General features: G+C 44.3%; 1 protein-coding gene across 1 annotated transcript in view; it reads left to right on the top strand.

Moving 5' to 3' along the window:
- The window catches only part of COL4A1 (collagen, type IV, alpha 1), a 145510-nt gene that overhangs the window by 85716 nt on the left and 43468 nt on the right, over positions 1-16326 (top strand). The window contains exons 12-22 of the mRNA XM_011933950.1: positions 1133-1174; positions 2448-2534; positions 3060-3086; positions 3242-3292; positions 4421-4465; positions 4553-4606; positions 6343-6384; positions 8410-8494; positions 9171-9206; positions 10853-11017; positions 14230-14325. Coding sequence (XP_011789340.1) covers positions 1133-1174; positions 2448-2534; positions 3060-3086; positions 3242-3292; positions 4421-4465; positions 4553-4606; positions 6343-6384; positions 8410-8494; positions 9171-9206; positions 10853-11017; positions 14230-14325 — 730 coding nt within the window. The remainder of the gene's footprint in view (positions 1-1132; positions 1175-2447; positions 2535-3059; positions 3087-3241; positions 3293-4420; positions 4466-4552; positions 4607-6342; positions 6385-8409; positions 8495-9170; positions 9207-10852; positions 11018-14229; positions 14326-16326) is intronic.

The following is a 16326-nucleotide window of genomic DNA, read 5'->3' as shown; positions in this document are numbered from 1 at the left end:
GCCAGGGCTTCAAGGTCCTATTGGGCCTCCAGGATTTACCGGACCACCGGTAAGTTTTGGGGGCTGTCTCTCCAAGGCAATCATTTAAAGAACAACTATATTGAGATGTGAAAATAAATAATAATTTAGTAAAAACTTTACACAGTTGTGGTTGCTCTTAATATGGACATGGCAGAATCAGCTTCCCTCTTATTAAATGTTTGGCTGGCAGCCTGGTACCCATATACCCAGAGCTGTGGGAAAGGGATGATGATAGCACCATAAACTGATATCCTGAAACAAATAATGCAGCCATGGTTGTGGCGGCTGGCTGGGTACCACTGATAGTCACAGCCTGTGGGAGTGAGTTCAAAGATGGACAGGCAGGCTCTGCCCCGACTTCACCGTGGAGCAGGGGAGACGGATTGGTATTGATATGGTCACACCTGAGGGTCCTGCACCTGCTAGGAGTGGGGAGGGAGGGGAAGCCCCGGAAAAATATTTCACAAATAAATTACCATGTTGACCAGAGAATCTTAAGATAACATCAGCCTAAAGAAGGGCTTAAAGCTCCCTATAGTTGTGAATCCTATTTAATTAAAATGCTCTCTCTCCTAGGGTCCCCCAGGTCCTCCCGGCCCTCCAGGTGAAAAGGTAAAGGTTTTTTTCATTTTTTGTTCTTTGGCATTAGTATAAGGCTATCATGAAATTGCTATAGCTCATTCTTCTTATTCTTTCAGTCTCTGTAAAAAAATGTTGGAAAATTTAACACTGTCTTTATCTAACTAAGTATCATTTATCTATCATTTATTATCTACTGGTTATCTATCAATATATTGATCTTTTCTTTCATTCGTCCCTTAGTCAATACTTTGGAATCACCGATATTTCCCTTAGTTTTCTAACGCAAGAGTTTAAAAACTGCAAATTTTAAAAAATGTCTTTAGAATTTTTGGTCAGTCATACTTTAAAAACTTTTTTCGTAGACATTGAATACAGCATGATCGTTACTTTCTGGAAAATTTTATGAGAGTTATGGGACAAAGCTATTGCCTGAAATCTACCATCTTACTGCGTTTTGTGTGAGGTTTGTAGAATGACTTTGAACAAAGTAGACAAATCTAATAATGAGAGCCTAATTTTTAATCCACAGGGACAAATGGGCTTAAGTTTTCAAGGACCCAAAGGTGACAAGGTGAGTGCACGTTGCTCTGGAGTGGTTTCATGTTGAAAACCACAGTTCTCACCTGACAGTTACCCACCTTTGCATCAACGTTTGGACTCATAAGTATAGTTAGTCTTCTCTGCATGTTCTTGCGTTTGGTAGTGTTTTCCTTAAAATGACAGCATTATTGAATTTATTCTAGCTTATTCAATACTCTAGAATTTATGGAAGTGCTCTGTGATCTGACAAGCAGAGAACAACGAGGCTAACTCCAATTATCTGTACAAAGAGTTCAATCAAACTCTTCTTTGTCGTGATGAGGTCAGACGTAGGATTTATAAGAGTCAAATTTAGGACTTGACCATTAGGTGCGTAACCGTGTAAGCGCTGCAGAGTGGAAGTCCACCACCAGGAAATTACGAATAGCACGGTTGGCAGTGGCCCCTCACCACCGGCCTCTCTTCTCAGAGGTGGGCGGGTCCAGGGCCAGGTGGGTGTGAGGGGAGATGTGGTGTGGAGCTGGGAGAGTGCAGACCACAGCAGGTGGCTTCATCCTGCAGAGAGGAGGCAAGTGGTGGGTCCCTGATCCTCTCCAAGAGTTTCCCTGAATCAGACCAATGAAGCAGGCACTGGCTGAGAAGGGATGCCTGCCGTTGTGGTAGCCAGCCTGTGGAAGGCCACATTCTCCTCTGACATCCAAGCTGGTGGAGGCAGTTACAACCAGAGCGCCCAATGCAGTGGGGCCTGGATGAATCTGGATGTGCAGGCGGCCTCTGCTTGCCACCCTAGATTTTGGCCCAGTCTTTTCATCAACTTTGCAATATAGTGACTCTGAAATGTATGTGGTTGTAATTTTCAGGTGTACCCAGCAGTTAGGATGCCTGAGGAAGGAGACTCTTGATGGTTGTCTTATTCTGGAGTTACCTAAAATGCCTTCTTTCTTCTCAGCCTCTATCAGGCAGTTTGTATTCCTTTCCTCCGTGCCATCAGAAGCCAATACACACTGCACAGGTGCACGCAAGTCCAGAGGTGTCCTGCAGGTGTTCAGATTCCATGGTTATTCCTGAGCTCGCGATTGCCCATAGAAGAAGTGAAATTCTCCTCCTGGGTTTAGATATTTGTTGTGTCTTCTTCCTGTTGAAATTTGATTCTCTGCAGAGGCAAAGGATGAGTAGAATCGAATAGAGTATAATTACATTTTAAAAATAGGTGTTTTATTTTAGACTTTTACCTCTCTCTGCAATTTTTCATCTCTGCATAATTGTTTCCATGCCTAATTAATTTTACATTTTTATGTCAACAGGGTGACCAAGGGGTCAGTGGGCCTCCGGGAGTACCAGGACAAGCTCAAGTTCAAGAAAAAGGAGATTTTGCCACCAAGGGAGAAAAGGTGTGAATAGGCTTCATCCCGTGAATACGGATTTTCTAATTTTGGACAAATTCCAAAGGACAAAGAGAAAATGGGTCAAAATTCAGTTTTTCCAGCTACCTTCAATCCTGGTCTGGAAAACAGATTTATAGACTGTTCATTCCGTAAAATGCGGGCACCTCTGAGAGCAGAGGCAGCTGGAACTGGGCTGGTCCAAGCCTGATCTGAGGCTCACCCCGCTGGATCAGGGCCTCTTAAATGTGCCCCAAGTTAGGGATGGCTTGGTGAGGAGGAGGGAGTCGGGCTGGGGGGCAGGGGGCGGGCAGGGCCAGTCACCATGGCTCAAGCATGATAAACCCTGCCCAGCTTACATTTCTACCAGTCAGTGCCAAGTGAGTGCTGGAGATCAGTGGGAATTTCTTTGTTAATATATCAGAAAAGATTTGTTTTTTTTTTTTTTCTTTTTTTCTGCTGTGTGTTTCATGCAGCATATCACAATTGATATAGCTGTTTGATAGTACTGATCTGTCTCTCCAACTCTTTCAGGGCCAAAAAGGTGAACCTGGATTTCAGGTAAGTCCTCAATTTCTGTATATCATTTTTAGGTCAAAGACCATAAAGTACAGATTTAAGTTACACACTTATTTCACCTGAAGTTTAATATTTATCTAACTTAATATTTTGCTTAAATAGACGAATGAATCTCTTTGCCTTTTTGTTCATTTAAGGGAATGCCAGGGGTTGGAGAGAAAGGCGAACCCGGAAAACCAGGACCCAGAGTAAGTGCTTTCCAAAGTCCTTTTATCATGAAACAATTCTCCTTTCATGCCGAAAATCGCAGATTCACAGAAACATAAGAATGGAAAAGGCTTGTAGGGACTTCTAGTTTATCCCCTTCATGCCCCAAAGGGCTTTGCTGAGACTCTGCTGAGCTCTATCATTTGCAAGGCCTCCCAGGCAGGAGAGGTCCTTCCCTGTTTAAGGATCCAGCACTGAAGGTGCCACCGCTGGCTGTGGAAAGAGGCTTCTGAAGAGCCCTGGGCTGTCCCTGAAACCTTCGGTCCTGTTCTATCTAAGAGCAGCGGGTTGGTTGGACTTTGCCACCCAGAACGCCAGACGGTGTTTGCACAGCCGCAAGCCTGAGAGGCTGAGTTGCTTCTCACTTTAGGGATGGTGGTGACGTGAGACCCACCCCACTGTCAGTCCCCTGGGATGGTTCTGGTTTCTACCTGGAAGCAACATGCAGAAACCTGCATTAAATGAAGCATTTGCATAAGCTTGCAAATACTCAGCTGCCAGTAGGCAGACTTCTCTGATGCTAGCTTTGCTACCAAGATACAATCATGTTTTAGAAGACTTGTAGCTCATCGGACTCTGCTCTTTAGAAATAGAGTTCTCTTCTATTGTAACTGTTTCGTAATTATTCATCATATACTATATTACTTATTATTGTGGTATTGTCAACTTACATAGAGCACTCATTTACCTTGCTTGTGTTTCATAGGAGAGACAACATATTAAGCTATCTGAATCAGAGCTTTGGTGTTTTATCTGTTATTATTATTATTATTATGTATATTTTTGAGACAGAGTCTCACTCTGTTGCCCAGGCTGGAGTGCAATGGTGTGATCTCGGCTCACTGCAACCTCCGCCTCCTGGGTTCAAGTGATTCTCCTCCCTCAGCCTCCCAAGTAGCTGGGACTACAGGTGCCCGCCACCACATCCGGCTAATTTTTGTATTTTTAGTAGAGATGGGGTTTCACCATGTTGGCCAGGCTGGTCTCAAACTCCTGACCTCAGATGATCCACCCTCCTTGGCCTCCCAAAGCGCTGGGATTACAGGCGTGAGCCACCACGCCCGGCCTATTATTTATTAAATACTAACGTTCACGTCTTTATTCTACAGGGAAAACCCGGAAAAGATGGTGAAAAAGGGGAAAAAGGGAGTCCCGTAAGTATTTCTCTGTGATTTTTACAAGCAGGCTCACTGTTTCCGCCACTGACCTCTGACGGTTACTACTTCTCTCTTTGGTTTCAGGGTTTTCCTGGTGAACCCGGGTACCCAGGACTCGTAGGCCGCCAGGGCCCGCAGGTAAATGCTGGCACTATTGTGAGCCTTTATCTTCACTTTCCAATTCAACCCAGAGGTCTGTTTATTCTTTCCTAGAACTAAGGACTCTGTACTCAAGGGAAAAAAATCATTTATGCTTCTTCTGGGTAAAAACACAATTTAGTGGTTTCCTTTGTGTTCATGATTTTTTTTCAAAATAAAAATACATGAAATGTACCACTCATTCAATTTTTTATGTCTTTTTTCGGTAGTAGATTATTTTTTCCCTGATCATAAAACAATAGAAAATACAGAAAGATATCATGAGGAAAAGAAAGCTTACCTAATTTTTTCTATTGCCTGTTCAGAAATGGCCAGAGTTCACCTTGTTCCTACGTGCATACACAAGCAGGCAGCTTTTAAAGGTGATAGTGAACAATACCTCTTGCTTTTTCACGTCATGATAGAAGGAGGATATATTTCAGTGGCCGTCAATGTAGTTATGATATGAACATCCGAGCCTTTTGTTGTGTGGTATTTAGGCCATTTTATGCTCACAAGTATTTTTGCTCATTTGGGCATTTCTCTTTCAAATTCCTAAAAGCGTAATATTGGGGTCCACATTCAGACACTTGTTTTGAAATTTTTGCCACATGCAACCAAATGGCCCCAGAAAGTCCTTCTGCCAGACCAGGGCCCTTTTAGTTGGGGAACTAACTTAAAAAAAAAAAAAAAAAATCTGAAAAATGTTTGTCAATCTGACAGGCAGAAAAAAAAACCTCATTATTGCTTTATTTTTCTCTCTTAATATGAGACTAGGTAATGTAAATCTTTACTAATATAAGAAATAATTTTGGAATATTCATCACCAATGGCGAGTGGAAAGCTGCGGGGAGGGCCTCAATAGCCCACAGTTAATTTCTTAAAGCCAGGGACAAAAGGAAGAAACCCTTGGCTGTAATTTTTTTGAGTAAGTAAAATCCTGTAAATTGTAAATGGTAGATATATTTGGAATACAGTGGCTAAGATGTTTATGTCCTCTAGATATTTCTAAAATTCTTCTGGTATTCATATAGGAAAAAAAAAAACATTCAATTCTTGTTTACTGCCTGAATTTAAAAGGAAAATGTATACATTCATGGTATAATGTATGTATCTTTGGACTGTTTAAGTCATTATGATGATGTTTATATTAAAATATTTGATATAAAAGGGTTAATTTCTTTTGAGTTTTTCATCTCCTATGGATGAGATTAAACCTTAAAGTGATCAGAATTTATCCACTAATGTTTTCAGTTAATATTAGATTTTACATTATGACCTCCAATGCAAATTTGAGAAAATCTTCACCTAAAAACATCATATAAAATGATTTCCTTAAGAAAATATATTTGGAAATCATGCTTTTATATTATTTTATTTCATTTCTCTTTTTAAAATTGAAAAACCTTGGTTGCCAATTCCACTCATCAATGATTCTGTTTTCTGAGGAAGTGTGTAATCGACGGGACCAGTATCTGGACTCTTTGTGAGGAGAATAATTAGCCCCCAACTTACGCTTTGCAGAAATCTTTGTTTTCATCTATCATGCGTATGCAAAGCAAAATGAAGTCTATTCATTTTTGTTGTAATCGTCACAGAATGAGAGATACTACAGAGAGAAAAATAGTTTTAATGTACTGTAGGCACACTCTGTTTTACCAGAAGAAATGTTTAATCTGCTTTCTGCAAGACAATGTTATAAGAATATGCAAGGAAAGTTATTTTTTCTTTTGTAGGGAGAAAAGGGTGAAGCAGGTCCTCCTGGCCCACCTGGAATTGTGAGTAAGAGTACTGTCTCCTGGTCTGTGAGAGCACGGGGGGAAGGAAGGAGAGGAGATGCAGGGCACAGCTGTCTCTAGAATTGCATTTGTTATGTAAAGTGGTTCATGCTACTTGAAATGATTTTCTAATTTGTATTGTATGGAGTTTAGTATTTATTATTTTGACATTTATGCACATCTTTAAATCACTAAAACCTTTTCATGGATTTTGCACGTGGATGAGAATATTAGCAACATATTTGACTCCTTTTTTTTGAAATGGAGTCTTGCTTTGTCGTCCAGGTGGGAGTGCAATGGTGTGACTTTGGCTCACTGCAACCTCTGTCTCCTGGGTTCAAGTGATTCTCCCACCTCAGCCTCCCGTGTAGCTGGGATTACAGGCGCCCGCCACCGTGCCCAGCTAATTTTTGTATTTTTAGTAGAGACAGAGCCTGACTGTGTTGGCCAGGCTGGTCTCGAACTCCTGACCTCAGGTGATCCACTCATCTTGGCCTCCGAAAGTTCTGGGATTACAGGTGTGAGCCACTGTGCCTGGACTTGACACCTTTTTTTTAAAAAAGCATGGTCCATTGAGGAAAATTTTTGTAAGAGAAACAGGTCATCTACCATTTAACTATCCTGGCAAAACAATTTTTATTTTTGCAAATAACATTTTACTGCTGGTCAACATGCATATTTTGCATACTTGTCAGTGATGTGTGTGACATTTAAAAATGGGCTTTCTCATGTTTGCAAGTATCTTCGTGGTGATCGTTTATTTTCAGTGTCCTATCAGAGACTTGTGCTCTAATTTCTTTAGCCATTTTGCCCCCAGTCTTTTTTGAAATAATGAAAATGTTACCATTCTCTCCTTTGCTGCCTTCCTTGCAGTGCCACAGGTAATGCGTTCACACAGCCCATTTTATCTATAGATTTACATTGAAGGGTTTTACTTTGATTTTTTTACTGACAAAAATTGTATATATTTATGGTATACATCATGATGTTTTATATATGTAACTTGTGGGATGACTAAGTCAAGTTATTTAACATTGGTGCATTTTAATAATATCTATTAACTTAATTGATACAAAGGAATTATATTTTAAAGGTAATATGCAAAAGTTGACTTTGCCACTTGTCTTGAATTTAATTAATTTGGAATCAGGGTCAGTGAATTTTCTCCTTTTTAATGAGCCAAAAGTGCCTCTTCTTGTCTTGCGACCTTAAGGAAGTGCCTACTTCTGGTCAACAGAAAAAAAAAAAAAGTCAAAAAAACTCTTCCAGTAAGAAAATTTGCGTGTTCCTATTACATACAGCCTAAGGAAGTTTAAGAGTGTTCCTCTCATAATACCCTGTAAAGTAAAACATTCCATCTATGGCTGGTATGTACAATTAGAAATTATAAACCTAAGCCTCAAATTGATGTTACTCCAACTTTACCTCACTGGAGTGATAACAAAAGCTGCTGCCAGGCAAACTATTACAAAAGGGAGCAGAACTGCCTGCCTGGCAGGGTCCTTTGCAGGGATGGTTACGGCATGTTTGTTCCATATGTTTTTGTTGTTATTATTAGTTTGTTTGAGACAGAGTCTCGCTCTGTCACCCAGGCTGGAGTGCATTGTCGCCATCTCGGCTCACTGCAAGCTCTGCCTCCTGGGTTCCCGCCATTCTCCTGCCTCAGCCTCCCGAGTGGCTGGGACTACAGGCATGTGCCACCATGCCCGGCTAATTTTTGTATTTTTAGTAGAGTCGAGTTTTCACCATATTGGCCAGGTTCGTCTCGAACTCCTGACCTTGTGATCCACCTGCCTCAGCCTCCCAGAGTGCTGGGATTACAGGCATGAGCCACCGCGCCCAACCTATCCCATATGTTTTAGAGGTCTATCCTCTTCCTCCTTGTCTACTACCATTGCTGCTACTTCACTTTCATATTTCTTGAAATAATAACAAATATGTACATTTCTTCACTCATATTGCTTTACTCTATAGGACTAGCCACTCCCATGCCACGGGATGATCACCTTTTCCTTCTTGATTCAGGTTATAGGCACAGGACCTTTGGGAGAAAAAGGAGAGCGGGGCTACCCTGGAACTCCAGGGCCAAGAGGAGAGCCAGGCCCAAAAGGTAGCTTTCTTGCCTTTTCCCCCCTCCTCCTCCTCCTCCGCCCCTCCTCCTCCTCATTTCTTCCTCCTCCCCTTCCTCCTCCTCTTCCTTCTCTTCCTCCCCCTCCTTCTCTTCCTCCCCCATCTTCTCTTCCTCCCCCATCTTCTCTTCCTCCCCCTCCTTCTCTTCCTCCCCCATCTTCTCTTCCTCCCCCATCTTCTCTTCCTCCCCCATCTTCTCTTCCTCCCCCTCCTTCTCTTCCTCCTCCCCTCCATTCTTCCTCCTCCTTCACTTCCTCCTCCCCTCCCTTCCTCCTCCTCCTCCTTTTTCTCCTCTTCCTCCTCCTCCTTCTCTCTCTCTCCCTCCGCTTTCTATTTCTTCCTCTCTTTTTTTCTAGTTTTGACCTGTGTTCATCCATATTTTGGAAGCATCTGCAGCCTTGTAGGACTGTCTGTGACCAGGTCTCCTCCAAGTTCCTGGTTCACTGTCACAGCGGGGTTCAGAAGCCCTTCGCTGTAACTTTGGGAGCGATGCATTTTCAGAGTGGGGGTTCGGGTGGTCTCCCGCTCTGTTTTCTTTGTTCCCTTTGGCCATGGGCACTTATCAATGCACCAAGCAAGACTTTCAGCAGAGAAATAAAAAGTATACAAATGGGTGAACTGTTCTGTTTGATCCAACACTCTCTTTCTCTTTTAAGGTTTCCCAGGACTACCAGGCCAACCCGGACCTCCAGGTGAGACTCCTCAGCTGCTGTGTTACAGCATACTTGCACACCTTCTGTGCTGTGTATATTCCGAATATATAATTTGTCGTGAATGTTAGATATTCGCACACAATCGGTAGCAATCTGATTACATCTTTTCTAGTTTTGAAAGCAGAATAGACAAGGGCTCGCAGCCTTTACGCTTTTTGCTTTGTTTTCGACGTTTACATTCTTTTTGTTTTTATCCCCGTTTACTGTTTTATATTTTTTTCCTCTCCAGCTGGTCTAAGTTCTTGTGGAGACCCCTTTTTTCTTTTTTTAGGAACAGACGACACCTCACCCAGCCCACGCCTGGCTCAGGGCAGGGACTTTGTCCACTCCCACTTTCTTTCTTTTCTGTAAAAACTCTAAATCTACCCTTAAAAGCATCCCTTTTGTCTCTTCTTAACTCTTGGATTCTCGGGAATGTGTGACTTCATGTTTCCTCGCAGAAGAATTATTTATTGTCTACAACCTTTTATCTAATCCTTAGTGGTCTCTTAACCCAGACGCTTGATAAAAAGCCATTGAAGTTGCTCTGGCTGGAGGAGTTACCCATGTCCCCCTTCCATAGTCGCTGTGCTCCTCTCTGTCCAGCCCTGCCCTGGGCTGGCCTGTGGCCTTGACCATTGCCTCCACCCACCCCCAGCTCCCTGACTGTCCTCCTCACCCTGAGGGTCTGAGTTGGCCTCATGCCCAGGTAGTTCCTTCATTTTCCTCTCCATTAGACATGCCACCCCTCCTCCTTCACCACTCAGGAAAGGCACACAGTATTTGGCGGAAGCCCACAGGGGCCGCCCCTCAGGGCCCTTGGCTGCCTTTGGGCACGTTGTGCTTGTGGCTTTTTCTCCCCAGTGACAGGCTGGATGTCTCAGACTCTGCGCCCCTTCGGTCAGCCCTCTTCCTTCTCCTCTCCATGCTGTTCTTCATTCACGCCAAGTCTTCTTGCGTCCCGTTTGCCTCGACTGTCCTTTTCCTCACACTCCTCATCACAGCCTGATGCTGGGAGCGGAAGCTGGCGTGTCCCTCGCGGGAGCAGCAGAGCTTTCTCCGTGCAGCCTCCTGCAGCACCACACTCTCAGCCTCAGCTCTCCCAGGGGCACATGGTCTTATCCTTTATGGAGTTACAGTGGCTGAACCTGACCTGATAGGTTCACACCTAATGGCTACTTTGACTTCAAGCCCTTTTACAGAACCGTCTTCTGTGTCCTTAGTTTTAATTTTCTGCTCTTGCCTCTAGATTGCCAACCCAGTGACCATCGCTTTGCTTCAGGTCCACTTTAGCTTTGTTGAAGGACATTTCTGTGCCCTCATTCGCCAAGTAGAAATGCAGTGCACCCTCTACAGCCTGTTTTTATATGTTGGGAGTACTATTTGCGCTGAGGGAAATTCACAGATTTTAATGTCTACATAATGAGTCCCTGTTCCTTGAAGTTAATCTGTAGGAAACATTTGACTGTCAGCATGAAATGGCCAGACGCCTGCCAGCTGGATATGGTTTTACATGTCTAAAGCAGTTCCCTTTTCAGTGATGATCTGGTTGGATTTTTACCTTGAACAGAGTTAGGAGAATGAGTTTGTGCTGTAGATGCTAAGTGGCCTTGAGGTTATTGATGTGAGCTTCTGTGTGGTTGCAGGCCTCCCTGTACCTGGGCAGGCTGGTGCCCCTGGCTTCCCTGGTGAAAGAGGAGAAAAAGGTGACCGAGGATTTCCGGGTGCATCTCTGCCAGGACCAAGTGGAAGAGACGGGCTCCCAGGTCCTCCTGGTTCCCCCGGGCCCCCTGGGCAGCCTGGCTACACAAGTGAGTTCCCTCAGAGATGGTTTAATGTGGTGTCCAAGCAGATGCCAGGGTGCCGGGCAGACCCTGGCTGGGGGCTGTGACAGTCTCCCACAGCCAGAGTGTAATAGAAAGGCGTGGATTCTTCTAATCATTCATATTCCTCTAAGGGAATCTTCACAGAATTAACCATGCTACAAAAAGCAATAGTTAAAATTAAAAAATAAAGCTGGTTTAAAGGAATAAAGAACACGTTAACCAGCTCTGAGACTCCTGGCATCTAAAATTAAAAAGCAAACCTGTTGAGTTATGTATTTTTATTGAAAACAGAATGCATTCTTCATCTAGAGATACAAGTGAATACTAGGACAGACACTCACGCACACCCCCCAAAAGCAAGGAAGACAGGATGACACGGGTAAAGATTACATCAGTAAAGTCCAGAAAAGCCAGATTTTATTCCAGAAAAGCTGAACATGTAACGTGGAACTCAGTTAAGGTGACCCTGTGGTCCCAACACAATACCAAAGCAAACTCGGAGATCTCCGAGGATTTAAGCCAACCTGTGCAATGGGAGTGTGTTCAGACACCCAGAGCCAGCCTTTGGAACCTGTTCAAAAGCAACATGTGCTCTGTGGGGCCCCTGAAACACGACTCCTCTGTGGGGTTGATTGAGAAAGGACTCACAGGCTTCAAGTCCCAGCAAGATTTAGTTGCTAGAATCCAAGCACATCTTTATGAAAGGGAGTTCTCATGGATGAGGCCACTGTAGGGGGTTGGGCCAGGGCTAGATGGAGCCATGGATTCCAGCCTGGCCACTTCGATGGGGAATGTGATCTGCACGAATCTGGGTAGAAGAAAGAACAGATCACACGTGACTTGGGGGAACTTTTCTCCTCTGCTCTTGTGATTGCGTGAAACATGGGAAATGAAGATAAAGTATTGCAGTCCCGGAGACACTCAATCCAGAGTCTCCTTTTCTCTGTGTGTCTGAGAGAAGGTTGTGAGCCTGACCAAGGGGCTTTGGGTTCCGGATTCATTCAGCGGGGAAGGGAGTGCCTGGGAGGCAGCAGGCAGGGATCTAGCAGTGGTGACAAGACTCAACAGATCCTGCTGTCCTGGAGCAAGCATTCCATGGGGCAGACAGGGGTTGCCCAAGACAAGGGAATTCTCAGAAATCCTAGAGATGATAAGAAGTCCAGGGATAAACATAAGCAGGAGAGTCAACAGAGAGTTCTGGGCGGGGGTAGGGTGGGGCAGGGGGTTGTGGTTTTAAGCAGAGTGATTTACAAAGACATGAAGGGGGTGAGGGAGCCAATGGTGAGGAAATCTGGGAAAAGGACATTCTTTTGGATATTTGTAATTTTGCAAGCGACGAAATATAAACACATATCATGTAAAAATGTGAACTTCACCCTCTTGTTAATTGAATGAGATGTATTGGCTGAACACATTGTAATATTTACTATTCCACATTTTCTAGGTGGCCTTTTTGGTCCATCTAAATTAAGTAATTCCCAATCACAGAGTATTAAGTAATAATTTAGAAATGAGATTTGTATTAAGATTTATAATGTATGTTAAAGAGGCTACATCTTAAAGCCATTGCTACCTCAGGACCACCATGCAATGCAGCCATTTCTGCATCTAAGTTCCACCACTGTGTTCTTGTCTCAAGTGGGTGTAGCCAGCTCTAAACCATCCGTGGCTGTAGGTACCACTGCATAAAATGAATTTAAATAGACTTTGGTGAGGATGTACCATTTTTTTTTTTTTAAGTCAGGGATATGAAGGGATTCTAGTTGAGCTGAAGCAGGTAGGAGTTATATTCTGGAGAAGGAATGTAACAGTTACATGTCTCTCAATATTCATGAGCATACATTTCTAGAGTCCAGGAATTAGGACACCCTAGGCTGGCAGGGCTGAGAGATGTGGGTTCTTTCAGTAGAGTAATTCAGGGGCTGCTCTTGGAAACGTAAACATGGAGTCCACTTTGTCTAAGACAGATGGTGCCAGTTGCACCAAGGTCGAAGGACCAACGAGGAGCCAGGCAGGACCAGAGTTACCAGGAGCAGCAGGTCCCCTAACGGTGGCTGTCGGGGACCAATAGTGACCCCACTCGGGCTTTCTTACCTCCTGTGCTTTGTGAGGAGAAACTCAGGGAAAGACACATAAGCAACAAGCAAAGCAAAAGCACTTCCCCCTTGGTTCCTACACAGCCGAAGCTAACTTGTTCTGCTGAGCTCTAAACCAAGTCATCAAACTAGGTCTGGGCTCCTTTTAGGCATTCCGGTTCTAGCTGGGGCGGGCACGCTGGAAAGTTGACCTTGGTTAATGCATCCGAGCCCGAGGGAGGGCCCCGCAGCCCCACTCCACACGCTGGGGCCCTTCTATAGTCGGAGACTCAGGGTGTCCAGGTGACAGCCGGACAGAGACTGACCTGACCATGACTTTGTCATTAGGAGGAGACTCTGTAAGGGGGAGGGCAGGGCCTTCAGCGCTGGTGCATGAATGTTAGGATTATGCCTGGGCAGAGATGCTGGATACCAAGTTGTTCATGGGGCCTTTTTTGTTCAAAGATCTTGAGGAAGGAAATATAAACTCCATCTCAATGTGTATCCAAATCGTAAAACAATGAACAATACTGATATTGTTTACTAGAACCTCGGACAGATGGTGTGTGCATTACTGCAATTTATTTTTATGCCTCTTTACATAAATGATGCTCAGAATTGAATGTGAACAATTTGAGGCATTTCCTCACGGGCAGTCTGCCGCTCTAAAATAATGATTAGTTTTGCTGTAAATTGGGTTATGGGGGGGAAAAAAGGAATAAAATTGTTCTAGTCTCAGGTTTGACTTAACAGATGTATGACCCTGGACAAATCACTTAACTTTCTTGAGCCTCAGTTTCTTCATCTGTAAAATAAGAGCGATGGTCGGCTCTTCGCAAGATGAAATGAAATAGTATACAGGACAGAGCCGATGCACCTACAGATACTTCAGAATTTGTGAAATAGCAGTGTTGGCAGTGATGGCATGGGATGGTGAGTGTGTGGTGTGTGCCGATTAGGTTCTGCAAGTGGTTGATAGCTTAAGATTATTTTGAAACAAACTAAAGCTGAATTTCTAACACTTATCAGCCTAAAATATTTTTTAGGGTTTTATAGGTTGAGTTAGGAGAGGGTAAAAACACCTAGCTATGATCCTCTATAACGCTGAAAATTCAATTTCAGATGGAATTGTGGAATGTCAGCCCGGACCTCCAGGTGACCAGGGTCCACCTGGAATTCCAGGGCAGCCAGGATTGATAGGCGAAATTGGAGAGAAAGGTAAGATACTTTGATTTTTTTTTAAATGGTGGTTGTGTCTGTGCATATGATTTTTTCCCACATACTTACTGGCTTTGGAGGCAAGTGAGGGTGGGCGGAGTCAGGGCGTAGGTTCCTTTTATTTGGAACCCCCTTCAAAATCTATTCCTAGAATTAGCGTCTTCTGGAACTTAGTTGATGATCTGGGAGGGAAAGGTGGAGACAGCCCTGAAGGTCAGAGTTTTGCCCTTTCTCCTTTCTAAGGACCATAGAGTCAGTCTTGCTATGGTGGGCATGTCAGCAGATAAAACTCAGACTGATTTGTTCTGCAATCTTTCCATTCAGTGTTTGAGAAGAGACTTCTGTTATCAAAGAATGCTCTTCCCTCCTTCAGGCCAAGTCAAAAATCTGCACATGGAATGCTTACCAATTCTTCCAGTGGTGTTTGCATCGTCATTGTGAGCAAATCTGCCACTGATGCATTAACCAGCGTCACTCTGGCCTCTCAGTTCCATCTTTAATCGTTCCAAGTGTTTGCCTTACCACCCGCACAGGACACTTATTTAATCTCTTCAGCCATCCTGGACACAGAGGTGGATTATCACTGCATCAACAGTCCTGTCTTAGAGGGGAATAAGCAGTGGATATTCTGGTATTTGTATGCCTGTTAGTAACCTGAGAGTAGGCCAAATAGGCTGTCCCCCAAATCAGCCCCGCTGTGTACCATCTCTGCCTGTGGATTGTAAACACGTTTTAGTCTTCAAACGTGTAAAACAGAAACGATGTGTGGAGGAGTTTCAGCCAGTGTCTTAGAATTCTGACAGCCACGTACGCTGCAGGACCTGAAATGGAAGTGATCGTGGGCGTCCTCACAGGGGTGCCACTGATCTAAGTCAGTGTGCAGTTTGGGTTTTAATGAGGGTCTCCACTCTAGTTACCAGGCGCTCAGTACTTTGTGAGTTGGGCTGTTCCATTTTATGACAGATCCAACGTCCAGAGGTTCTTCACACTTCAATCTTAGCTGTCCATTCCCCAGATCCTAGGAGAAGCATCTTTCTTGTCGAGTCTTCGCATTCCTCTTTTGACTCCATCGTCTGCTGGGAATGCACCTCGTCTCCCCAATCACCTGAAGCCTTGCGAACAGACACACCCACGAATGCCCTGGTGCCCAGAACTTAGCTGGGTTCTCAGCTGTGTTGCCCTATGCCCCTTCCACTGATGGGCTCCTGGTCTGCCTCCTAAAAGAGCTCGACATGAAACTGTGTGCCTGCTCCCACACTTCAGGGGCATGGCCTACCTGCACTGGCCCTGTTCTACTTCTGACTGGGGGGCGTCTCAGGGCGGAGTGGTCAATAGCAGTGCCCACGTGGGGCTGCCAGCCAGGGCAGGGATGGGAAGAACATGGCCACACCACCTCAAGGTCCCTGGCATGGACTTCTCTACGAGCACTTTTTGCTCTGTATTATGCCTGATTTGTGCCTAGAAACCAGACATTTTAATATTTAAGACACAGGACTATCGAAGACACTGTAAGATCTCTGAGCTTGGTTTGAAAATCAAGACTTAAGATGCTAGAATTTCCAGAGACGAGCATCTCCTCCCCTCTTTCGGGGCTGCAGTCTCTCCTCTTCTGTCCTGGATCACACATGTGTTCCTGCTTTTGTGGCTTCTTATTCCCAAGTCCACCAACCAGTGAAGTCCATGAACTGGACTAAGCACTCAACCAAAGAGAAAGGGGACTAAGGCCTCAGTCAGAGAGAAAGGGGATAGGTAGTTTTCACATTACAGACAAAATTACAAAAGTCAAGTCTTCAGGCCGATAGGCACAGTTGAATTTCTGGATCACTTTTTACTGAGGCAGCCCCTGTCTTCTCCCTGGGAAAAGGACTTGGGTCTTTAAGCAGTGCATCTGTGGTTACACGTGACGCCTGCTGGGGGCAGTGGGCCCGTTCACTGACAGACAGAGACGCGCATCTGACTGCAGTTTCCACCCATTAGCAGAGAGCCATCTGGAGGAGCTGT

Source organism: Colobus angolensis, unplaced genomic scaffold (genome assembly GCF_000951035.1).
Source record: "Colobus angolensis palliatus isolate OR3802 unplaced genomic scaffold, Cang.pa_1.0 Scaffold13, whole genome shotgun sequence".
Lineage (NCBI taxonomy): Eukaryota > Metazoa > Chordata > Mammalia > Primates > Cercopithecidae > Colobus > Colobus angolensis.
This window is presented reverse-complemented; position numbering and strand designations above follow the sequence as displayed.